Source organism: Tenrec ecaudatus, chromosome 7, assembly GCF_050624435.1.
Source record: "Tenrec ecaudatus isolate mTenEca1 chromosome 7, mTenEca1.hap1, whole genome shotgun sequence".
Taxonomy (NCBI): Eukaryota; Metazoa; Chordata; class Mammalia; order Afrosoricida; family Tenrecidae; genus Tenrec; species Tenrec ecaudatus.
The window spans coordinates 135,422,096-135,448,373 of NC_134536.1; the positions used below are offsets into that span (position 1 = coordinate 135,422,096).

Below are 26,278 nucleotides of genomic sequence, written 5' to 3' on the forward strand. Positions count from 1 at the left end.
GCCCTGGAGAATGTGTTTCATCATGACACCGCACCTGCTCGTTCTGCCCGGGAGCAGGGGCTGTCTGTCCTGGGAGACTCTCTGGGAACCCTGGCCCCATGCACCCGAGTGCCCTCATCTTGCCCTGCCAGACTGCTCCTCGTTGCCGGAGCGCAAAGAACGTTGAGAAGGAACATGAGCTGAGTGCCGGAGGCCGTCCACACGCTCGTTGACGCGGGGTACAGCCAAGCGCCCGAGCTTCAGAGACAGAGACGCTGCCCTCAGAAGGGTACGGAACTGGGTGGAGGGATGGGGGGGGGGGGAACCAACGGCGTCACGGCTGGATATAGCCATGTAGTAAAGGTCTCCTACCCTCAGATTTACTCGTACTCCTGAGTCCACGGCTAGTGGCCTTTTCACGTTAAATTGACACCTTTAAACGAGTTCAGAATTCTAGCTCCGACTTGAAGAGAAAGACATTTCCATTGCCGTTCTTCAGTTTTCCCTTGAACATCTCAACACTGCATTTCAGTCCTGAACTAGAATTCTTCTTAAGAGACCCCCCCCCGGCCCCCCAGCCACAGACATGCTAGGGCGTTCCTTTCAGGTACTTGCTTTGGCTTTTTCAGAATGGCATCTCTCTGAGCCTTAGCAGCAGCCCCGGAGCGGTGTGTCTTATACCTTCCTTCTCCCTGGGCCTCCACCCTCTTCTCCAGCTCACGACCCACCTGCCTTGCCATGCTTCCTCCAAACGCCATGGGCACCGCCGCCTCCGGAGCCTCAGCAAAGGGCTCCACACGCCCTCTGCCTAACAAGGCGGGTCCGGTGAGTGGGGCCTGGATGACAACATGTGTGTGGTCCTTGCAGGGCTGGCTGCTCCATGAGCTTCTCTATCCGGTGGGGAACGAGACCATGGCAGATGGGCCTTCCCGCGCATCCTAACACGCGGGACTCAGGAAAGCGACAGAGGACGAGCAGAGGCAAGTCTTCAACTCTTGGGACGACTGCTCGAGTCGCAGCTGGAAAGAAACCCTGAGGGGGGCGATGAGGTTTTCTCTCGAAAGGGACAATGCCAGGGACGGGAGCATCGGAGAGGAGGAGGGCACAGCCAGAGCCCTGGAGCTCGCCTTGGCCTACTCAAGAGGTTCTCAACCTCCCTCAGGCCACGACCCTTTCATACACTTTGTGTGGTGGTAACCCCCAACCATAACATGGTTTTTGTTGCTACTTCATCACTGTTACTTTGCTACTGTTCAGAATCAGGCGACCCCTGTGAAAGGGTCGTCTGACCCCCAAAGGGGTCGCGACCCACAGGTTGAGAACTGCTGGCCTCTTCCATGAGCCGAGATGGAAGCCGGGCCGCAACCCTTCCTGCCCTGCCCTGCCCGCCCACACTCTGCTTGGAAGACACAACACGGGCACGGGAGGCCGCGCCGGCCGCCATGCATGAGGGCCTGCCTTTGGGACAAGTGTAAAACCATCCGAAAATAACCGCCAAAGTGCCTGGTTATAAATACACCAATCTGGTGCTTCTTGTGACATAGCAGGTCTTTCGGGTGAGATCTGTGACTAACTCGGGAGCTAAATGCCACGCAGCTGCAGCTGCTTTTAAATCGATTCGGCTGTGTGCTCCCGAGCCACCGTCCCTCTTCAGCAAGCCACGAGCCCTGGCGGCTCTCCTTGGAAAAACAAACAGGGCACAGCGCGCAAAGAGCATCATTAGCTTGTTCAACTCGGGACTCATGCTTCTTACCCACGTATTCTGAGAGGAAGACGACAAAAAACGGAGTGACCAGGTCATTAATTCCCTGGACATACCCACTGGCCGGGTGCCGGATGGCCCAGATAAATAGAATTCTTTCAAAGATCTGGAAAAATGAGAGAGAAAGAAGACATGAGGGTTAGACTGTGGGGAAACACCCCCACCTTCCGTTGACGTGCCATCGTTTCTGGCATCATTTTTAGGGAAAGGGTAACAATACTACGGGACGAATGAAGGACGTAAGTGCAGAGTCTTTCTCAGCCGCCGGGTGTTTGCAAGCAGAGAGAGATGATTCGTGCCCTCTACCTGGTCCCACTGACCGACCCAGTGCTGGGAAAAGAGCAGGGCAGCGACACAAGTGACTTAGGGAAGGTTTGCACTGGATGCCAGGGGTTCGCATCGTAGACGACTTGTTCTAATCCCAGGAACGAGATAGTGGCGCGTCTTCGTTCTGATTCCTTTTTCTGAATTTTGGGTCATTGTGGGATTTGGAAAGGAAACCCTTTCTCCACCAGTGTCTGTCCTCTGTGCTGAGGACAAGGAAGGAGATCTAGACCCAGAGAGGGGCGGAGCTCTACGCTGTTGCTAGTCAGCTGTCCAGACAGGGAGTCCCTTCATATGCCAGGATGCACCCCAAATGTTTCCTGAGGGTTGGAAGTCAAACCAAGTCTTCAGACTCCCATAGTCTGGACTCTGAGAAGGGGAGATGAGCCAGCGCGCCCATGGGAAAGCCTTTATGGCCCCTTACAGAGCCCTGTCCAGTCTCACTGAACTGCACCCCTGTGCCTTCATAAGGCCCTGAGAGTCCCCCCATCTTCTCTCCATCTGATAGCCCCAGCTTGATGATGGGGTGAGTACAACTCCTGAGCCTGCGGACTGACTTGGACGGGAACTCTGAACTACACCAGACAGGTGGCAGAAGGGACAGTGACTCAGGCAGGTGGGAGGGGATTTTAGAGGGTTTCGGCAGCGGGCGTGGCCTCAGCAGAGGCCTAGCTAGTCCCAGACCAGACCACAGGTTGAGGTTCACTCGGAGGACAGGTAAAAGAGAGGAAAACTCCCTAGGGGAACCAAAGCAAAGAAAATCGCTGGGAGTTGGGGAAGTGGTATAGGAGAGAGCAGAAACATCCAAAGACACAATACTGGACGCTCCCCAGCTCCCGAGTCACAGGCCCGCTTCCCAGCTGATGGTAACAGCTGAGCAAACACTTCCACTGCCAACGCGCCCGCTCTTACAGGCAGGGAGAACAAGCTGTTTCCTTTAACCCAGGCCACCTTCTCGGCTGGGAAATGACCCCTCCCCCCACTTGGAGCTGGACCCGCCTTGTGCAGGAAAATCTTAATGAGTCCTGGCCCCCTGAGCTCCCTACCCTAAGACTGTTTCCTCACACGTGTGTGCACACCTGTGCTCGCTCGTTTGGTTCCTAGTCTCTAACATGCGTTTGCCTCACCGCCCGCGCGCCACTGCCCAGGGCACCACAGGGCTCCCACTCCGTGCTCTTGATCTCTCGTGAACACACAAAGCCTTCAAGACGGACTTCATGGTCAGGTGCACGGAAACCGGCTGCTCAGAATCAAGAGAGCTGTACTAACTCCTCTCTGTAAGCGGACGGATGAACTCACCCGGCACAAGGGAAGAGGCCAAAGAGATGGACCCCGACGAGCGCTCGTCTGGTTACCCGGGGAGAGCGACGAGGCTCCCCCATGAAAGCACGGGACCATCTGTCTTTGCAGAGAGGAGCGAAGAGGGCCAGCCCGTGTCTCCTCCTGCACGAGTGTGGGCAGTGCGGACTTGCTCTATCTGACTCCCACGGCTCCCAATGCCACTCCAGTCTCTGCTCCTGGGTTGAGACTTCTGCTATGTTTAAGAGGACTGTAGCCTGCAGCTGACAGAATGACTCCAGAAAACTGGAAGGAACGTCCTTTGAGTTTCCTTCTTGGCATGCAGCTTCCACCAGTAGCACAAGCCTTTTTTTAAAGCAAACTGATGTCTACAATCCCGAGTGGAGAATCAGCGTGCGCAAGTATCTCTGTGTTAAAATAAGGAGCACGCAGGAGTACACAGCGCCCTGGGAAGTGGACTAGGAGAAGCTGAAGGAATCCTGGGTGGGTTTCAGCTTCTTCTGGGCTGAATCTTATAGGTGAAAAAGGAGTGTGACCCTAAACATCTTCTATTGGAGAAATCAACCGGGCAGAATTATGTATCTACAGAAATGAGCTTGGGTCAGGGTCACCCCCACAGCTCGTTTCAGACAGCACTCACCCCCAGGCCCCTAGCTCCTGGAAAGCTGCAGAGAAAATCCCGAATCTCGAGGGGTTGCGAAGTCCCTGTTTGGGTCAGAAGATGTTGGCAACAGAAACCATCCGAAAACAATCCCAAACAGAATGAGGACGCCCAGTGCTGCGCACAGGTTCTCAGGCAGGTGGGCAGGGCTTTTCGTGTCAGAAAGGAGGTGACAGAGAACATGGCACTCAGTTTTTGCGTGAGGGAGGGGAAGACGTGCATCTATAGCTTACTGCTCCTGCCCGAGTGCCCTCCCAGCGCCTCTGCACCTGACCCAGGTTTTTCACTGCAGAGCCACTCCCCGAGACGCTCATGTGCTTTCTAACACGTTAGGTCTCACGATACCGCTAACTGCCGCTAGATAAAGTGCCGTCTGTCCGCAGAGGAACAATTCTGACATGTTGGCAGGAGCCTCACTCGCCCCCAGCTATTCGCCAGCCTTAACCTCTCTAAGCATCTCTGTGTGCACCCCACGCGCTTGCTGAAGATCAAGCGCCCGTGAGAAAGTGTCTTGACAGGGCAAATCTGAACATAATGTTCTATCTCTAGCTGAACATAACGAACAGAAGGTGCTTCCATGGTTGGCTGCAAAGCACACCAGCCTGAGGGAGGCTACTGTATTAGGCCACACAGGAAAAGTGCAAGGGAGGAATGGGGAGAAAGGCCGGCGGATGTTGAGTGCTTTTCTCACCTCCTGTACAAGTGGCTGCTGGAACAGTGGGATCAGAGGATTGGTCCTTGGAATGTCGATGTGAATCTGAAAGAGACAAGCCACGTGCAAAAACACAAATGCCAGTTTGTTCGCGTGACCAGTTAATTTTGACAAGTTATTTTCTTAAGCGCCGAGAATCACGAAAGTAAGAGTCAGAGCACAAATTTATCTGTAGAATGAAATTTAAGTTTAGTTATCCTACCTGTCCATCAGGAACACGTTTCCATGCTTACATTCGCCTTTGGACAGTCAACTCCCCCACAGCAAACAATTTGTGTCTAGAAGCAACAGGCCCTGCAGCCTGAGAGAATCACTGGCTTTCCCCTATTGTTCTAGAACAATGCCAAGGGCCACTTGGATACTTACAACACCACTCACGGGCCATACAAAACGATCACCATAAAACAGCCCGTTATATAATGGTCAAACATTTCATTAAGCCCTCACCGGTGTGAGGGCTGGGACATTCCCTTTTTTGAGGTGTGGGACATTAGCTGGAATTAATGATTTTGTGGGCCGGTGTGCTCCATCCCTGCTCTACAACATAGGTTCCCAAACCCGAAACAAAACACTCAGCATTCCCTTGGCAATGAAATGTTTTTGTATTCCGGCCCACAATCCAGGAGTAAGTGTCGGCATCCGTGTCACCCGCTTTGGGAGACACGGCTCCAGAGTGCCCGTTCCACCCTGGGCGACACTTACGTCACAAGTACGATCCAGATGCATAGCCTCTTTCACAATCTTACTCATCAACAGTCCACAAGAGCGAAAAGGCCCAAAGAGCCGCAGTGGCATGTAAGGATGGTGTGAAGGACTTGCCTGTGACCCTGTGACGTCTCCAGTGGGGGAGGACCCAGGAGTCTTGGCCTTCAGTAACTGGAAGCCGAAACCTTTCTTCTGTTATAGTCACTTTGGGCCTCAGGGGAGAGTCTTTTTAAGGCATGTTAAGATTTTTCAAGGCCTTGTCTAGCGGTCCTAAAACCATGTCAGCAGGACACTCCCCTTGTGGACAGCTGCCCATCTGTGACCCCTTCCGTAACCAATAGACTGACTACTCTCTCCAACATACTCCCGCCATCCCTTCCCTGGGCTGTGAGAGCCACTGGGAGCGATGACAGACAACTCCCCACATCAAGGCTGCTGAGCAGGCACTGCAGCTGCCAAGGACACATAGGTGCCACCGTCCAGACCCTGCACCACTGCTGAGTTGAAAGTACCTTGTGCCCCTTACTCCTTCCAACGCGGTCTGTGCGCCAGCAGCACCAGCAGCACCTAGGAGCTTGTTAGACGTGTCCAGAGCTACTGAATGAGAATCTGCAGTTGTCAAATCCCTAGGTGGGATTTTAGCAAGCTCCTAGGTGATCTACATGTGCGTTAAGTTTTGAGAAGCATTGTCAATGGCGATGGCATACCCTACCCCCACAAACATGCCATGTGAACACACACACACACACACACACACACACACACACACGAGCTACTGAATGGAGAGCTCTAAGGAGGAGAGGTGGGGATTCTAACCAGCTTGCCTTTGTCTGAAGTCCTGGACAACCTGTACCCTAAGAGCCTCCCCAGGAGACATCCCTGCAGGTTCTGACAATGAAGGAAAGGAAGCAGGGGCAGTAGGTGATGACTGTACCTGTCTGTAGGTGTCCTGGTGATGCTCCTCATTTCGAGAGTCATAATACTGCTCAATGAAGCCAAAATATTCCTCCCGCTTCCGCTGCAGGGTCAACTTCCTCCTCTCGGTGTTTGCTGGGAGATAGCCCTACAAGACAGGACTGCTAGTCAGATGGGGACAGACCTGGGTCGGATGAATCCAAAATTTTAGTTACACTTCAGCAGTGGCTTGGCAACTATCAAAGGAACGGAAGGAAAACTGCCTTCTGGTTCGGGCCACCCAGTGTTTGGCCTCTCCTCATTCAATGAAATCCACATGTGGGCAGACTGAGTGCGGCCAAATTTCCCACGGCTGTTTGCTCCTTTGGGCCTGTGCTGTGCCCAGAGTTTGTACTGCTGGTGAGCTTCCAGGTTTCTCCAAGCTGGCACAGTAGAGCAGAGAATGTACGTCAGTGGGCAGGACCTGGGCCCATGTCATGGCCTCTGAGGACTACGTGTGTGCAGGGCCCAACTTATGAGATGCACGGGGACCCAGTGACCTCTGCAGCGCACTGTGGTGTGCCAAGTACGTTAGTGCTGGCTAGGTGCGTCTCTGCTGAGCCACTGAGAATGACCAGCTCAGGACCGAACGGCATCTTCGGCATGGCAGCTGCGCCACGCAGTGCAGTGCCTTCTCAGGGACCGCCTGCAGATCAGGGCGCGGGGTCTGTCCGATTGTGCGTACCCTCACTGCACTCGGCACGGTGCCTACAAACTGCAGGTATTTTGAGAAATCTTCATCAGATGAATGAGTCTGGGCTCTTCACTGGCTCAGGAAACCCGGCGTCCTACCACAGTGGCTGGCACAGCACTCTGCACTCCGTAAAGGCAGGCATCCACTGGGCACCCACTTAGCTCCTTGGTGTAGTCCCAGAGTGGCACCAGCCCCTGTGGGGATCCACACTCACCAAGGGACGAAGCCCTGGGAGAGAGGGCTGAGATCACACAGGCTCACTGTGGGAGCCGGAAGTGCTCTTCTGCACGGTGGCTGTAGGGGCACACTTCCACTCTACATGCCTGGGAATAGCCTCTGAAGAAGGCAGCTTCATAACTCGACAGCTGCTTCAAGAGGAAGTGTGTGTGTGTGTGTGTGTGTTGGGGGTGGGGGGACAGTGGCAAAGAGTACACACGGATGGGGGAGGAACAACGGGACAGGGGTTGGGGAGAATGGCTACCCAACTCCAAAATATCATCGGCGTCCCTGAGCTGCACATTCAGAACCTGTCAGATCAGATCGGGGTACATCTTCAGCAACAGCAGACACAACAGACATTCCTAAGTCTGGCAGTACAAGCACCCGCGCCCTCCCAGGGTGCTGCAGGTCCATGGTCTTGGCTGCAGTTCTGTTGGTCCCCAGCAGGACTATGGAACGCTAGAGAGGAAGGCAAGGAGGGCCATAGGGGGCAGGGCAGGGCAGGGCAACTCACCGACAGCAGTCTCCAGGTAACAGGTCGAACCTCTCTGGGAACGCCTGGCCAGCTGCACTTCCTCAGTTCGTCTGCAAACAAAATGCAGGTGGATTGGATTAGCCCTTCCCACCCAGGCCCTAACCAGGGCTGCCAGATATCTCCCATCTTTAAAGTAAGACCATCATCACCCATCACTACCGCCGCCACCTGCTACTGCCAAACACAGGGGATGAGCCCTTGACAGCAGCCCGGAGCAGCAAATGGCCAAGGACACAGCTCTGGGGTAGCAATCTGGAGGGGCGTATGGAGACCAGTGGGTGTGGCTCAGTCAGAATCACCTGCAGTCAAGGAGACCAAAGCCAGGACAGTGGCCCGATGGGCTACAGGCCACGGAAACCAAGGCCCGCCTCGGTGGGCCTCTAATCTCTACACCTGCATGCCACCGCAAGGGCCACCCCATCAGGAGGTGCTGGGAAAGCCAAAGCAGGAAGAATAAAGAGCGACCGCTTCCAGGCCTCTCAGAATTCCAGGCACGGAGGGGTGGTCCTGCGTGGCCGGGGCTCCAGGGAACTCACCGAGGTCGGTGTTGTGGCTGGAGAGAAGCTGCCGGAATTTTTCTAGGCGGGTTTTCTCCCGCACAGTCATGGGGGGAGCCCCGGAGGCATTCTGGTCGGAGATGCGGGCCACGAGCGGGATGATGGGCCGGAGAGGGAGGGACTGCTGTTTGTGCAGAGGGCTCCGCAGGCACGTGTCACCTGAGAAACAGGACGGTGGTTGAAGAGCACCGGTTCCCAGAGACCCGACATCTCTGTCCCGCTGCAGCTCCTCTCCCAGAGCTGTGCAGTGTGTACGCCACCCGCGGGCGCCCGGCGGGGGGCGAGAGCCGGCCCAGAGTGTACTCCCTCCATCTATCTGCCCAGTCTCAGGGCTGCGTCTCTGCCACACACACCATGGCATCTGTGTGCTCACAGACTCTACATGCTGCAGCCCCGAGAACTCTTGGGGGGCCTCCAGAAAAGAATCCAGTGTTCACTTTCTCTCGAGTTGGAAACTCTGCACCGGGCCATGGTCCTGTCCTCTGAAGCAGGGCCTTCCTTCCCGGACAGACTACAGAGCACATCACAAATGATGGCAACGGAAAGGTCACCCTCCTTCCTCCCGCAGCCTGGCCCCTGGCTGCCCCGGGCAGCTCACTGCCACTGAGTTGGTTCTGACTCACGGTGATCCTGGTGACAGGGTAGAACTGCCCTTGTGGGTTTCCAAGACTGTAAAGCTATATATTAGTGGAAAGGCCTCCTCGTTCTCCTGAGCGACGGCTGGCGGTTTCGAACTGCTGACCTTGCAGCTAGCCCTCCACCAGGGCTGAGAGGCTCAGTATCTCAGGCCAACTCAAACCTTGACCCTCCAGTGTGCCACGGACCCGGGGAAGCGTTCTGGCCCAAGGTAATCAATCCCGCTTTGTGGCGACGGCAGTTCCCTGGCGCCTACATTTCCCAGCAGAACATACCAGCTCTTCAGTCTGCCAGGACTCGACAGCCCCAAGCTGATTCTAGGTCTACCTCCAGACATGTCCAAACTAGAGTGTGGGGAGGAGAAATGGGCAGCATAGGACCAACCTTCTCTGGGTGCTTAGAATGTACAAGACACTGTACTGGTGACTTTTATGTCTGGGCTTTCATTGGATCCTTACTACACAAGATGGGAATTTATTACGGTTATACAGACAAGAAAGCTGGCCGAGTAACTTGCAAGTGAGCGCTAAGAAGCCACCGTAGGTATATGTCTGACTCTGCTATGGATTACGGGGAGAAAGATGGAAAGATGCGACTTCCTACTCCTGTAAAGAGTCAGTCTCAGAACCCCCAGGGGCAGTTCTGCCTTGTCCTACAGGGTCCCTATGAGTCGCCATCGACTCGAGGGCAGTGAGTTTGGTTTGTTTTTTTGTGATGGACTAAGGAGCCATCGTAGCACAGTGGTTATGCACGGGGCTTCTAACTGCAAGGTCAGCGGTTGTAACCCAACAGCCACTCTGAGGGAGAAAAATGCAACTTTCTGCTCCGGTGAAGATGTACCGCCTTGGAAACCCACAGCCCATGGAACCATCGGGGGGTTGTGTGTGTGTGTGTGTGTGTGTGTATGTGTGTGTTAAATCTTAAACTTACTTGTCCTAAAACTTGAGCCTGATGGTGTAGTGGGTTCTATATTAGGCTGCTAACCTCAAGGCCAGCAGTTCTAAACCACCAGCTCCTCCAGAGGAGGCATATAAAGAGTCACAGTCTGAGAACCCCCACCCCACCCCGGGGCAGTTCTACTCTGTGCTACGGGCTTGCTCTGAATCAGAGTGGACTTAGGGTAGTGATTAGAACATACAACCCTAAATCCCTCTCTTGTGCGATGCCACAGAGCAGATCAAGCAAGCATGCAGAGAGCGGGAAGGCGGGGCCACGGAGGCTGGCAAGAGGCAAGGGCCTCCCCCAGAGCTGGCAGGGAGTTTTTCCTCCAGTGCGGGGCCATCAAGTCAGTGCTGACTCTCTGTGACAGGGTAGAACCGTCCCTCAGGTTTCGAGGCTGCCGTCCCACCCAGAGCAGGCTGCTGTCTCGCTCTTCCACAGAGCAATGTGGGGGTACAAACTGTCAGCCTTCCTGTTAGCGGGCAAGCACTTAGCGGCTGCCCCCACACCCCCCCTTCCTGGACCTGGCTCCCTGCCAGCTGTCCAAACTGTGAGAAGACACATTCTGCTTGTTAAAGCGACCCGCGTGTCGCATGTCTGTTACGGCACCACTAGATCACTAGGACACCCCTCACACCGAATGCAGTCTTTCACCCGTGACTTTCACCGTCTGTCCATACCAGGGGCTTCTGAAAAGGCAGTCACCACTGCGAGAATTAAATACGGAATCCCCGCCACCAGCACAGTGTAACAAGGGGGCTACAAAACACAGGCCACACATGGCAAAGCATCTCCATATTCATGAATCCTAGGGAATTCGCTCACAGGGCTGAACCCTCAGAAAGGAATGTTCTGGAAGGCCCTGGCTGCACAAGGAATCGTGAGGGGGCTGCCCTCCCCTGGAAGTCTCTGGAATCGCACAGTGGCAGTGCACAGCCTGTGGCAGTGGCCTCCTGGTCGACCAGCACCGAATGCCCATGCAGGCAGAGCAGGAGGGTTCCCGCAGGGCAGTGACTGCTGAGGGGTTTGAAAGGCCACACCACCTAACGGCAGCCTTCATGCTTAGTCTGAAATGATGAAAGAAGAAATTCTCTTAGAACGTGAGCCAGGGCACGCTCCAGGGCGCTGGCATTTTCTACTTCCTCTTCCCCTTTTACTGGTTTTTCTTTTTAACTGTCGCTAGAATGAAGGTCCTTCCTCCTCTGGCTCAGAATAACCCACCTCCACAAAACTCCTGAAGGCAACCATGAAACCCAGCGGTGGATGTGACAGAGAACCCACGGAGAGTCTCCAAATGTGTCAGAAACCACCATCATGCCAAGTGGTTACTGAGGCCCGATTCCCACAAAGGACCAGGACGAGTATCTCCTCCCACCCCAGCCTACCAGATGGGCACGCCTGGCAGTCAGGAAGCTCGGCCAGGCCCCCAGAACAAGGAGCGAGACAACTGGTGGCTGCTCCCTGGGCTGAGGAGGCCCATTAACGAGTGCCAAGTGTTTGTGAAAGCCCCTCAGTTCAGACTGGGGAAGCCATTAATTAAACCACAAACGTTTGGGCCCTCGCCCTACAGCAGGGACAGAGGACAAGCCTGGCAAGCCATACTTGAATGTCAGCGAGGTTCTGGATCACCAAGCTAAGCGGCCACTCAAGATGGGAGGGGCCGGTGCAGCTGAGGAGCAGCTAGGCTCTTATGTGCTTGACCTTGCTCATTTATCACCCAAGGGAAGCTCTGAGTGTGGCCCTATAGAAAACAAAGCTAAACAAAAAAAACCATTCTTTAAAAAAAAATGTGAAATGTGGGAAGGCTGTGTTTATGGAGGGGAGCGGGACAGACTTACTGGAATTTCTGGAGAGCTGGGCATCGCTGCTGGACTTGATGACCTTGTAGCTGGCAGGGACGTCGGCCGTGGTCGACTGGGACCGCTCCGGTTTCACCCTTAGCTTGCTGTGGTTTTCCAGGACCTGGGCTGCAGTTGCCAGAGCAACCTTTGAGTTCAAAGTTTGGAAAGGGGGTGAGGACACGTCCTCCTCCTCGTCATCGCCAATGTCCCAGGCATCGCTGGTATTCCGGGCAAACTCATGGAAGCTGGAGGCCTTCTTGTTCTTCAGAGGAACCGCGTTGACGCCGGACCGTTCTTTAAGGAAGCTTCGGAAAAGGAGATAGCATTACCAAGGCACAGCCCGACACGTCTGACGCACTTCGTTTGCGTGCTGTTTTGTCAGTACCATTATAAACCACACCAGACATAAAACCATCACCATGGCGTTCTTCACGTAAAAAGAAATCTTATCCATTCCTCCTCTAGACCAGCCCAGGCGCAGGCAGCAAGGTCCACCAAGCAATCCTCCCGCCTATCCAAATTCCCCTCCTCGCCCCTCTGTGCTCAGGCAGGGTCCTAGGACTAGTGGGGACCAGGAGGCTAAAACAGACGGGAGCCAATCACTCCCAGGCTAAGGTTTCAAAGAGCTGGGGTGCGTTGCTCTCCTATTAAGCTCTCTTCTGCTGTGGTGACTTGGAGAGCTTTTGGATAGTGGAGTTCTCAGCCTGGGCCACTGAATGGCTTCGGGGAGCAGAGCCTGCCACCCCCACTGCCCCCAACCCGTTTAAGACAAGCATCAAGAGGAAGACATAACATTTGTTGTATTCGTCCCGAGATGTCAGCCTAGATCTGTGGTGGTAGCAGAATCTAGCCAATCCCTGACAGGAGATCATTTTTAGTCCCCATATGTAGCATCAAATATGGAACACTCAAAATTAAAAAAAAAAAGTTAAAAAGTCTGTTATCCAGGGAAAAGTCTCAACCTAGTGCTACTTTGTTTAAGAGTCTATGTTTACCAAGAGCAGGCGTCTCAGGAGCAACATACTTGCAAGCAGCAGAACCCGGCTCAGGATTTAACAAGGCTGCTTTGTTTTTCCCTGTGTTCATTTTTAAGGTTACGTTTATAGCAAATAGTGTTGACTTTCCACTTATAAAAAGGACATTTCATTTTGAAAATAAATCTGAGTATCTAGTAAATAACAGCACAGAACATGACCCCCCCCCCTAATAATACAGATGGCACACGACTGAAGCGTGGGAAACCCGAAATTAATGCACTGAAGTTAGAACCCTAAGAATCCTGCAGACCATTCCCAATTCCCTAAACTTTTTATATCCCACGCCCCAGCTCCCCAGGGACCCTGACTCTGGCTCCAAAGAACTCGGAGTCACTTCTGACTCAGTCTTATCTGGCACCTTCCCAACCCAAACAGACATGCAAATGGGTGTAGTCTACACTTCACAGGGACTATAACATGATGGGGTAAAAATCTCATTAAAATGCCCCTTCTTCCTCTCCCCTGCGCCCAAGGCAGGGCAACGCTACAGTGCAAATGTTTGTCAGGAGAAATAGCCGAAGTGGCAGCATTTCCAGAGATGCTTCTATGCTTTGGGTGAAGGTGCTTAGTCTGCTAAGCTGTACCATCTCCCCAGATAAATCCAATACTTATTCCGCAGGACAGTTCTTATTAACATAAATAAATATAGTCTGTTAACTCAGCTCATCAGAATGTCCTGAACACTAACACCGACATATGGGCAGAATGTTATTACAGCATTATTTTCAAACAGTAATCTCACACAGAGTAAAGGACGATAAATCACACCAAATATAAACGAGGAGACTAGATTACATATGCAGCAGTTCACCTGGGCTGGAAACAAGATTCCACTTTTCATCCATTCCAAGACTTAAGTTATAGCCTCCAGTGCTGATCAGGAACGTCCTGAGACTGGTGTCACTGAGATGGGATTACAGATCAAACAGGGTGGCATTGTCTATAAGTTTATGTTTATGAAATATAAAATTTTTTTAAATGCGTTATTTTTAATAAAAAGCATTCTTGCAGTTTGTTATTGAAAGCTACCAGGCAGCACAGTGGTTTCCTCACTGGACTGCTGCCGTCAAGGACTGCAGTTCAAACCACCAGCCACTCTGGAGGGAGAGAAGGCTTTCTGCTCCAGTAAAGACTTACCATTTACAAGACCCAAAGGGGCAGTTCTACCCTGTCCTACCGTTGGGGTCGCTGTGAGTCAGTCAACTCTGCTGCACGGGTTTATCTGCTTGCTTTTGGAGCCAAAACGCTATGCTTTTGAACCTTCTAATGGCCTCCGGTCATAGCTGTCATTGTTACCCAATCCCAACGATGCTTCTGAACACAGGTTCTGTCCGACCGAATGTAAGCACACACTGCTTTTGTTCCTGCTGTTTTTATAGTCACTGATTCGGTCAACTTTTCTGGCATTTAGCTACAATACGATGGTGACTAGGATTTATTAACTAAGCGCAGTATTTTTTTAGACCGCAGTAGTATTTAAAGGGAAAGGAGAAAACTCAAAAAAAGGCTTCCACTCGGTTACTAACAGTGTTGTAATCAGTAATTCTGTCGTCCAATGTGGAAATGTTTTACAAAACAATTTTGTTAGTTTTCATATAAACTAAGAAATAGGATAGTCAAGTCATTTATAACTATGTCGCATATTTTCTATGAAACTGATCATAAGTATTGCTAAGGATTCTGTACAGTTTGGTACGGGAGATGATCTATGGGGCAATGTGACAGCATGAGGTACCACAGTAGGTGAGACCAGCTCTTACACTGCGGGTGTGTGTGTGTATGTTCTGGAAAACAATGTGGAGCTACCCTTAAAATGGTCATAAACTCTGATCATGAGAAAAGAGTCGAAGACGCACACACAGATGATCTAAGCATACACCGGTGTGACTCATTTTGTGTGAACATTGTAAACAATAACCATCTAGAAATTAGACAGGATTCAATAAGGGTGTGGTTTCAACACCAACTGGAACACTGAAAGCCACATCTTTGAAAGATTCACAAGTGAAATCATCTCAGCAAAGTACCGTACATACTCGGGTTTGGCTTATACACGGGACAGTGGTACCCCAGTGAGGTATAACTTCTCGCTGCCCCCTCTCCCCCAGGTAAGGGGACGAATGCCCCTTATCTCATGGGTGATTGCCATTTCTCCACTGTTCATTCACAGCCCCGCTGACACTGCAGGGCTTTGAATGTTTGTTTACTCGTATCTAACCAATCAGAGCCGTCCTATGACGTGTATCTTTGAATAAGCCTTTTAAAGACCATGTGCGAAGGATATGACATGAATGGATGTCATCTGGTCAAGCCCGACTAACAAAAGGAGGAAATCTCATGAAGTCTGACATAGAGTTAATAGCAAAGTGGGTTCGAGATGCATGGGAAGACATTCCAGAAGACATGGTGCAACATGCCTTCCAGAAATGTAGTATTAGTAATGCTATGGATGGCAGTGAAGACTGCGCTTTGTGTGAAAATGACAGCAGTGGTGGTGATGACGGCGATCTCAGTGAGGACAGTGTCTATGATGACCTCACACCAGCTGAAGCTCTGCATTGGGATATGGATGATGATGAGGAATCCAGTTTTAAAGGATTTTAACTCTTTCCATTTTAGCTTGGTTGCTGAGTGAGCTGAGGGAATAGTACTCTTAAGGTATCATTGTTGATACCTTATTGTTTTTGTTGAACCTATTTTCCACTTACTGTGCTGGCTTACTAATGTTAAATGACTTGTCCTTTTATTTATGTTTTTTATTTAAAATAAATATTTAAATACATTACCCCACTGATGTCTCAATTTTTAGTAATTTTATTTTCATTTGTTTTGATTACTGAAACTCACCAATAGCTTCTGCATTTTCCACCCTAGGCTTATACTCAAGTCAATCAGTTTTTCTGGTTTCCCAGGTAATAATTAGGTACCTCGGCTTATACTCGGGTTGGCTTATATTCGAGTATGTGCGGTAAGTGAAAATAGGACCCAGAAGTACACATTTCATATGACCTCTGTTTTTGAAAGCAAAGCAAATAAAAGTGTATGCATGGGAAAGACCGGGAAGGCAATACATCAACCGTCGCTACCACCAGTGGTAGGTAAGCCTGTGTGTGCAGAACAGAACTGTTCCTTGGGGTTTTGAGCCTCTTTTTCTTGTTCTTTTCTGAACATTTTAATATGAGTGAAGTTTACCAAGCACATGATTTTGCCAATCAACAATTCACATCGCAGGACATCAGCTGTGATCCCATTTCCACTTGCCTTCTTTCCTGCCCCTCCTGCCTTCAAAACTTCATTTTTGGGGCAAATGCTGCCTTTTCCGTGTCCTGAGGAGCACATCCCTCACAGGTGCTACTGGTCACTTAGGTCTGTCTACAGCTGGGCTGAAAGGTGGTCCCCAGGGGTGGGCTCTGTTTTAGGTTTGAGGGGTGTCTGAGGCTCAGAGGCTCAGGGGTTCTACCCATCCCTATCAGATGAGCGAATCTGGGAGTGTGCCTCAGTTCCCATACAGGCTTGACCTCTGCTCTCTGGGGCTGTGTGTGTGTGGCCTTCTGGAGGCGTCCTCCAGACCAACCAAGTATTCACAGCACTTCTCTCTGGGCTGGGGCTGCTGCAGGTGGTAGTTCATTCTCTCTGTTTTTTAAAATTCCATTTTTATACTTCTCTACACTCTCCCGGTTTTCTATAATGGGTAAATTACTTACATTCGTCAGTGGAAATGTGTTGCTTTTAAAGCATTTTATTGACTTTCAATGATTCAAAGTCTCATAAAGCTACTGAAGGAACCCTCAGAAACGAACAAGCGCTCAGACCAGAGGGGGGAAACAGGCAGCCCAGCGCCAATACCTACTGATGTGGAAAAGCCACTCAGAGCATAAAAGGCAAAGGACTCTTCTGCAGCTACACTGAGGCTGTGAGCTTTGGACTCACCCACTGTGACCATTCCTCCCCTAAGAAAGGGGATGCGGGCCCACTACAGGCAGCACGCGCCACGGGGGCTGTCGAGAACAAACAGAAGCCTGCCGTCGCTTAACAACGGCACAGGAGTAAGTCCTTTAGCTGTGTCTTCCCTCCCTGGGGGCCACAAGCACACCACGACTGTAAATGATGAATCCAACAGAGGGACTTTGGACACCCCCCACCCCACCCCAGGTCAGTTATGATTTCTTCCTAGCTGATGTTTCCTAAATACACTCTTGGTGCTTTGAGAACTCTTTAAGCCTTCAAAGCAAGAAGCTGAATTTTAACTTGGGCCAAACAGCTGCCGACTGCCGATGGTCTAACAGCCAGTGAAACATGTGCCGGCCCTGGACTGAAGGAAAGGCCCCAGCACGAGTCGGGCTGGCTGAGTGTCAGGTTCCAACACATGCTGAGCCTCCAGTCCAGACGAGAGAGACAACCCAGCAGTGTGGTGGGCACACGGGTATCTGCTACATTTTTCTTTATATTTTTTATGCATTGAAAGGTTCTATTCTATCTTTGAAGCAGTTTAAGATTCACAATATAATTCAGTAGGCTAAGGGGAAGTACGTACTCCAATGAAGACAGTCACCAAGTAGAAATCGGAAAAGGGCACATTCCATCACTTTGACTTCCTATGGCACAGATAACTTATTCAGGCAAAACCTTTTGAGGCCGCCAGATATTATTTTAAAGATACTCGTTCAAAAACCTTCAAACTCAGCCAATGGTGAAAGCAGGTGACTCTGTACTAAGGAGCGATGGTCTGCATGGAAGGGGTTGGTATCCCCCAAAATGGCAGGAAGCTGAGGGTAGAACAAAGTTGATAAGAACCCCAAGAATGGAGGAGACCTTGGGAGCAATGGGCATAATGTTCATAAAGTGTGGTGAGTACAGGCTGGGAGCTTAAAGCCCGAGCAGCCATCTAGGATCTAACTATTGTTCTCTTCTTGTCAGAAGCAAGGAAAACCAGAGGCTCAGGGAAGCAATCAGTCCAAAGGTGGAAGAGCCTGCATGAACCACAGCCTGAGACCCGAAGAACCAGCCGGTGCCGTTGTCCTATCTACCACTCTGCCTGGGAATCCAACAGCGCGTGACAAGTGCACCACACAAGCCACATCAGACCAAAGAGCACACCTGTCTGGGAAGGAGAGGAGGAGCCTCTGTCACTGTGCCTTCCTCCCCTTTCCCCCTTTCCCCCTGGGACTGAAACCACCGCCTGAGGTCACCTCTAAACCAAAGAGACTGGCCCATAGAAGAAACAGCATCACCTGTGAGGAATGTGCTACTTAAGATAATTAAATCTCGGGCAGATCGCGTTTTGTTGCACTTTGCAGTATTGCATTTTTTTTTCACAAATGGATGGTTTGTGGTAGCCCTGCATTGAGTAAGTTTATGGACGCCATTTTTCGTGTGTTCACGTCATAGCTCTAAGCCGCAATTTGGTGATTCTCACAATATTTCAAATTGTTCATACTGCTATTCCACACTTAGCTGACTCCCAAGCCAAACCCACTGAAGAGTCCAGCCAGTCAGTTCTAACTCACAGTGATTCTATAGGGCAGAGCAGAACGGCGACTGCTCTCTGGGGGTTCTGGGCTATAGATCTTTACAGAAGCTGACTGCTTTCTCTCCCCACCCCCGAACTGCCAGTGGGTTTGAACCACCAACCTTTCAGTTAGCAGCCCAACACTTAGTCCTCTGCATCATCAGGCCTCCTTAAGAGACTACAGTTTGGTATAAAACTAACTTTTCCATCATGGAGCAATCATGCAATGCCCATCCCTTGCTGTATTGACATGTTCTCTTTAACGTGGTGGCCTGGAACTGAACTCATGCTATCTCCCAGGTACACCAAAAGGGCAGCATCTGCCCCAAACCCAATAGAAACAATAAAAAACAAAATAAAGTGGTAAGGATAAAATAATAACAACACAGAGATAAAAATACAAATAATGAGTAAGGAAGAAAAGACCACCACCACTATTTAAAAGGCCAGGGAGGAAAGTCTTATCACGGAACAAGCAAGAAATACCTGCACCTGGAACAAGGTCAGGCTGGGTCAAGAGGGAGGGCAACTCACACATGCGCAGTCTGATCCAGAAGCAGCGCGGTGACCATGATCTCTGTCTGATAGAGAAGCTGTTTAAGACCCTGCCCATTCCCTGCCTACGGTTTAATCTGACTAGATCACTTGCAGATGGATTGTGGGATCCCACTGTCCTCCACAGCCTTCTACAAAGTGGGTGTTTGCAATTTGGACTCTGATACTTTTCCCTTTGTCATATTTGCACTTTGTTATTGTTGTCTTTGGATCACACAAGTCAGTGTGCTTCTTCTGTGTGGACTTAGTTGACTCCTTGCTTAGATGGCTGCTTACTTGAATGCAAGCCTTTAAGGCCCGAGACACTATTCTGATAGGTAGACGGGCACCATCTGCTTTCTTCACACACTTTGCTGGAGCACCCTGATCTTCAGTGATCACTCCATGAGGGTGAGTATGAAGCGTGCTCTTTTATTAGAACTGCCTGTTCCTGGACTGGGGCTAGAGTTCAGTGGGATCCCAGAGTCCATCTGCTTGTCCCTGGGATATGCACGACTCAGGTTTACTTTGGCGGTCATCGGATGACAAAATCAAAACCCCATAAGACCAACTACCCCACCAACAGCAACAAATGAACTTACAGACAACAAAAGAAGAACACACACACAAAACCCAGCAACCTAAAGGCAGGAACACAGACACCCATAGAAACGGAAGAGTAAAATGTTGTCCATCATCCCCCTGGGGTAGGAGGCGATGGCATGGGTAACATGGTCAGTCTTTCCAATGACACAGCACGCTGGACACTGTGGGTATGAGGGGTCTAAGCCAGGACAGCTCCACCGTGAGCCGCACCCCAGGAGCTCTTGCTCCCCACAGTTCAATTGATTGAGCACTGGGCACCCTACGCATGGGGGCTGGTGCCAGGGGGAAACTTCCTGGATCAGTCCTTCCAAGTTCTAATCCCTGCCCAACAGATCAAAACCTGGCCTGTTGCTGTGAGGGGGGCATCAAGGTACTACATACATGGCGACTCTGGGTCCCTGCCGATTGGTTTCCTACTAAACCAGGGTTTCCCCCACCCCCGCTCCCAAAGTCCAATGAGCGCCACTTACTTCCCCAGGTCCGGGGCAGCCACTCTGTGTTTCCCCTCTCATCTGAGTACCCGGCCTCAGTGCGAGGACGCAGGCACCTTTGAGGCAGGGCTCCGCTCATTCCCCCGGGCCCCTATGGAAAGACCTTCTGGTGCAGCCCCTGGGTGCATCTGCCCCAAACCCGAGATGAGAGGGGCAGGGAGGGAGGGGAATAGCCAGACAACTGGAAATGCGGAGCCCACGGGGGCACCGACACAGTGTGGCCATTGCAACAATGTCATGGAACAAAAAAACGCTCCCCCACGCCCCCCCCACCACCTAAAAAGAAAGAAGTGCCATTCCAGGAAGGTGGGGAATGCCCAGATCTTCAGCAAGACGGAGATGGTATTCAGAAAAGTGAATAATTACGTCTTCATTTTAAACTAACAACAAGGAACAAAGGCAGCAAGTGCAGAGTGAGAGGTACGCTGGGTCTCCACGGAAAGGCGGCGAAAGCGTTTACAGCCCAGGCAGGGAGCTGACGGAAAGATGGGCAGCTCGGAAGCCTTGCCGTGCTCGCGCATGCTGCTCTCTCCAGAGGAGCTCTAGAAGAGCATGCGTAAGTCTCGGTTACTAGCTACTGGCCATTGATGAGGTGCCAGGCCCTGTGCAAGCTGCATGGATAGACAATCGCTCCTTTGATGCTCATCGATCAGCCTATGAGTAGGTACTATTCCTGTCCCCATCTACAGGCGAGGAAACGGGGGCTACTGAGGCTGGGTCACACAGAGCAGTGCAGTGTGGGCTCAACTCCAGTCCTACCTGATCCTCTGTAACTACCCTGCCTAGGAAACCGGCTACAAATGAGGCGGTCGATGCCCACGAGTGGGTACAGTTTGGGAGGGGAAACTGCCAAGCCAACTGAGCCACTTTCCCCAAATGCACAAGGCTGGCGAGAGTTCCAACATTTTCACCTTGTCAGAAGAACTTCTTGTCTACTCAGCACGGGCTGCGTGCCCCACCAGTGCTGTGAACCTTGGAGAGGCAGCATCCCGCCTCCTTTTTGGCCTCAGTGGTGCCAACAGTGGCATGCCTGACTGTACTTCGAAAGGTTGGGGGTTCAAATCTACCCAGAGGTATCTTAGAAGTGCTGCGTGGCCGTTGACTTCTGAAAAATCCGCACTGAACACCTACAAAGGACAGTTCTACTCAGACACACACACGGGATCACCAAGCCACTCACCCGCGGCAGAAAACAAAAACAAACAATGAAGCTCAGCATTCTAGCTGCGTCTTTGGCTTAGAGACTGCCTCTTATGAACATGGTCCCAATGGAGGCTGCGGTCCGGCTGGAATGTTAACCTGACCAGTGAAGCAGACTCACCCATCAAAGTGACAGCCACCCTGGCTTCAGACAAGCAAGTTCAACCCCCCTCCTGGAAGCACTTTCACAGCAGCTCGGAGAGGCCAGTCTTTCCTGGATCGTAGGGTGAGGTCACTAAGGCTTAAAGAGGTCATGCCATTTGCCCAAGGTTGTGGAGCTAGGAAGTGGCACAAAGGAAGGTAAACCAGGACACTCCAGCGACACTGAAAACTCTCAACAATACAAACGGTATATGGAGAATGACTTCGTTGTTTGGAGAGGAGTAGTTTGTTAAAAACACCAACACTGAGCTCCAACTTTGTTGAGTCGATGGCGGTGAGCTCGCACGTGGGTTTGCTGCGGTCGCCACCCCTGGGGCAGGGGGTGGAGAGATGGCAGACGTGGTCATCAGCAAAGACAAGGGCGGGAAGCAGTGACTTATGTCGCTGCCCCTGTCCCGAATCCGGGTCATCATGAAGAGCTCCCCCGAGGTGTCCAACATTAACCGGGAGGCGCTGGTGCTCACGGCCAAGGCCACGAAGCTCTTTGTTCAGTACCTGGCCAACTATTCCTACGGGCATGGTGGTGGGCAGGACCGCAGAGCGCTGTCCTACAGTGACCTGGCCCATGCCACCCAGGAGGCCGCCGCCTTCCAGTTTCTTGCAGGTACTTGGAAAAACTCTGAGTGAGAACCACCTGGTCACTTACCTGGCATTTTCCTTCCTCTCCCTGGATGGGACAGTTGGCCGGGCCCTGCACGGGCAGATAGTTTCCAATTTCCCCCTCCTTGACTTTTATACTGGGGCCCCCTAGAACAATCCAGAAGCTCAGACGCTGCAAGAGAATGTGGGTGAGCATGGGCAGCCTCACCCTCAAGATCTACCCTGCTTCCCAAAGGACTGTGGACCAGGGGGCCATGCTCTGGGGAGTGGCTTCTCCCTTGGGTGGCCTAGTCCAGTGCTTCCCAAAGTAGGCAGTGCTGCCCCGGGGGGTGGGGGGGCAGCACTGCAAGCATCAGGAGAGGGGGGTTTATCTGGATTATGGAAGGTAGTACAAACGTCTTTGATGGTCAGGGGCTGCTGAGTGATGTTTTCCTGCAGAGAGCAGTCAGGCAAATCCACTTGGGAGCCCATGGCCTCGCTGGTCAGTCTCAGGTGGTCTCAGATGGGGCAGCACAGCGAGACCTCTGCGTTTTTCTTTTTTTTTTAAATTAGGGCCTCATGCAACTCTTGTCACAATCCATACATATACATACATCAATTGTATGGAGCACATCTGTACATTCTTTGCCCTCATCATTTTCGAAGCATTTGCTCTCCACTTGAGCCCTTTGCATCAGGTCCTCTTCTTTCCCGTCCCTCCCTGCTCCCCCCTCCCTCATGAGCCCTTGATCATTTATAAATTATTATTTTGTCATACCTTGCCCTATCTGGTGTCTCCCTTCACCCCCTTTTCTGTTGTCTGTCCCCCAGAGAGGAGGTCACATGTGATCCTTGTAATCGGTTCCCCACCTCTGCGTTTTTCTCTGGAGCTTTTTCTAGAGGTCAGAGCAGGGGCCCGTCCATCTTGAAATTTGCATCGATGCATTCCTGGTCTGTCATCATCGATGGTTCATGCACGTTTTCTGTTTTTAAGACATATTGCCTAAGAAGATCTTAGCCAGTAAGTACCTGAAAATGCGTAAGGAGCAGATGAGGGTAGACGAGGAGGATGGTGAGGAGGACGACGAAGCTGACTCCTAAGTCCCTCGCAGCTCAGCCTGGCAAGACCTGCCTGGTCTGCCACACTGCTTCAAAGACACAGCTCTTGGACTTGGGTCTCCCACATTTCCAGAGCCTTCGAGGAGCTGGGGTCTCCCAGGCCAAGCCAGCGCACCTGAGGGAGGCAGCCCCTCCCACAGAGCCGACAGGAAGTGACCCCAAAGCAGCTGGCCAGCTACGGCTCTGATGCTGCAGAGGCAAAGCGCCTGCTCAGTGTCTAAAGTTGCTGATCGATCTGGAAGCCTCCCTAAGCGGCAGTTGTATATGAATTTTTGTTTGTATATTTTGAAGTTCAGTCTTGTAGCCAACTCGATGGAGCCTGAGCTACACATGAAGTTTGAGTAGCATGTTACATTTGAATGTGTCAAGAGAATGCTTTGCTTTGTCCAAATATGCCTTTTTTTTAACTGTAAAAGACTATACCATGTCTTTTCTGTTAAAAAAGTCTTGTGTATATTTTTACAATAAAATGTTTTATGGAACTAAAAAAAAAACAACACCAACACTGATGGGCTTTTTGATCAAAAGCAGTCAAAGGTTATACTAGTTAGCTGCAGAAAAGATCCATCTTTCTACAATCTGATCATGTCGGCACACGGGGAAGAAGAGCTTCTGACTCATAGTAAGGCCTGGGGTGAACGGGGAACTGCCAGAGGGTTGCCTACCCTGTAAGCTCTCTAGGGGCAGAGGGATGCCCAGGTCTGTTCTCCCACAGAACCCCTTCTGGGTTTAAACTACCAACCTTTCAGTTAGCAGCCACGCCCGTAAGTACTGCAGCACCAGGGGTCCTAGTAATCGGATAATACCACACGATTTTACAGATATGGCTATTCTGCTTAATAGAAAAGTGACACGACTTTATTTAGAAAAATCCTGTTTGGTACTGGTCATGAACGGGGAGCAAGTGAGAGAATAACATTCAAATAAACCCTCGTCTATTCCAGTTATCTCAGTAACTAGTGTGGATTCTACAACTCAGAATTAAGAGCTATCATACCTGCGCATCAATCTGGAAAACGATCCATGTCGAAGCTTGTCATAATATCAAGTGGCCGTGGGCTGCTCTGCAGTAAGACTTGTTTTATCTGAGCTCTAAAAATTATTACAGGGAATATTATCACTAATGGCGAGAATTTGGCAAAATGAAGCCCATACACATGGACCGGCGATGGTTTGCTGTGCTCAGGCAGTTCAGATGATTGAAGAGCCAATGTAAGGCTTCGGCTACGATGAGAATTAATCACACAGCAATGTGTGACGGTCCGAAGCGGGATGACAATCATGGAGCAGAGAAAGCAGCGGAAACATCTCAACGAAGACACTAAAATAAGGGCGATAAACGTTTTACAGCAACAATCTGGAGTTGTAAAATGGTCCAGGGCAGCCTAGCTACTATCCCATGTTGCCTGTACTAAGACCAAATCGTCATATGCACCAGAAAGGGCGGCGGTCAATTCAGTGACAGCTACATTCCTCCCGTCGAATACAATGACACCTCTGCTCAAGGGTCAGTATCAAATAGCCACGCTTTTCCATCAGCCACAGGCGAGAAAACAGGAGCGTATGTCTGTCTAGGATGTAGCAATAGTCCTCCAGACCTGCCCTGAAGACAGCCTAAGGAGAAACTCCGTTGAACAGATGGAGACAAGGTTTGGTGACTCTGCCCCAATATAAAATGAGCCAGGACACCCTGTTTTAAGTATGGTTGATGGACAGATTTATTGGATATAGTTAAACGTGCTGGATTGGATTTACTTCCAGGCAACAAATCCTGGATGCTAGGCATGCGTTCTGGCCACAAATAACAGAATCTTCCAGAAGCTGCTTCAATAGCAAAGACCCCGGGGCCAGTGCTCGCTCTTGGGTGGGCCGCGACAGGGCTTTGGGCATCTTATTTTCACACCCCCACATTCACAGGCAGAAAACAGGTGAATGGATCACAAAGCAGCGTCCTCCACAAAATGATCTCCTGCTTATCAAAAAAGGAAAGCTTCACAGACCCTTCCCCCCACATCTTTTTAACGTCTCATTAGCCCAAACCAGACCACACCCCCACTCTGCTGTCGGCATGGATTTGCCCATCCGGACACCTGTCCAGTGGCTGAGTAAAATCATGCTTCCTGAGCAAAGCAGAAGCAGAGAAGACTGGTGGGGGGGGGGGGCAGGGGGGGGCGGTAATCAATTGAGACCAATGACCAGATTGCCTAACTGTTGCTATTTGTTGGGATTTAATACATATAACTTATCATTCCAAATTTCAACCAGGTAGATGCACACGTGCTACCACAATTGGTTTCCAAACATTCTTTTTCTACATGGACTCCGTGACATCGTCTCCCTGGGACCCTACCCACCACCACCACTGTACCCCTCTCTCTCCAAACCCCTTACTCTACTCGCTGTCCCTCTAAGTTCATTGATCCTGGGTTTCACTTACTGAAAAACAGAAAAGCATTTCACACAGCTTCAGGAGGATGAGATTGCCTATTCTTGATAAAACCAAGGAAATGGTAGAACTCATTCTATTTAATAGAAATATCACAGAATGCATGTTACCTCTGAAGAAGAGTTGATATAAAGTGAAAACTAATCCTAAAACAATATTAAATACGAAGGAAAATCCTATTGTCTAAGTAAATGAAATCGTTTCAGTAAATGTTTACTCTTAAGTTAATGTGTGCCAGACAGACACTGTTCTAGGTACTCAGGATAGCTCACTCAAAATAACTCTCACTGACATCGATTCGATTCTGACTCACAGGGACCCGGTAGGACAGGGTAGAACTACCCTGTGGGTCTCAGGGACTATGCCGCTTTATGGGAGTAGAAAGCCTCATCTTTCTTCCATGGAGCAGCAGGGGGTTTCGAACTGCAGATCTTGCGGCTAGGAGCTCAGCATGTAGCCCACCTGGTCTAGCGGTGAACCTCACACACTCTGCCCTCCAGGAGTTTATCCTCTAGCTGTTTCGGACACACAAACTGTACATAGCTAACAGAGACAGAACAACAGTCATGATTCCAGAGTCATTCAGAAGATGTACCTACATGCTGATTAAATTACAAGAACGAGTTGGTAGAATTACTGGTTACGTTTTAAATATTAAAATATTGGTAATGCATATTTATATAGCATCCCCCCCCCATCCTAAGCACACAAAATCCTTATATGCCCATTATATTTTCATCATGGACTGTATAGGAAGACAACTTAGCTCCCAGGAGGA

General features: G+C 50.8%; 1 protein-coding gene and 1 pseudogene across 2 annotated transcripts in view; one reads left to right on the forward strand and one right to left on the reverse strand.

Moving 5' to 3' along the window:
• The window catches only part of TBC1D22B (TBC1 domain family member 22B), an 83,583-nt gene that overhangs the window by 33,473 nt on the left and 23,832 nt on the right, over nucleotides 1–26,278 (reverse strand). For both annotated transcript variants that reach the window (XM_075555179.1, XM_075555180.1), the window contains exons 3-8: nucleotides 11,815–12,122; nucleotides 8,381–8,560; nucleotides 7,824–7,894; nucleotides 6,377–6,505; nucleotides 4,717–4,782; nucleotides 1,733–1,847 (exon numbers count right to left, since the gene is read on the reverse strand). In XM_075555179.1, coding sequence (XP_075411294.1) covers nucleotides 1,733–1,847; nucleotides 4,717–4,782; nucleotides 6,377–6,505; nucleotides 7,824–7,894; nucleotides 8,381–8,560; nucleotides 11,815–12,122 — 869 coding nt within the window. The remainder of the gene's footprint in view (nucleotides 1–1,732; nucleotides 1,848–4,716; nucleotides 4,783–6,376; nucleotides 6,506–7,823; nucleotides 7,895–8,380; nucleotides 8,561–11,814; nucleotides 12,123–26,278) is intronic.
• Nucleotides 21,687–23,036, forward strand: LOC142453109 (chromatin accessibility complex protein 1-like; annotated as a pseudogene).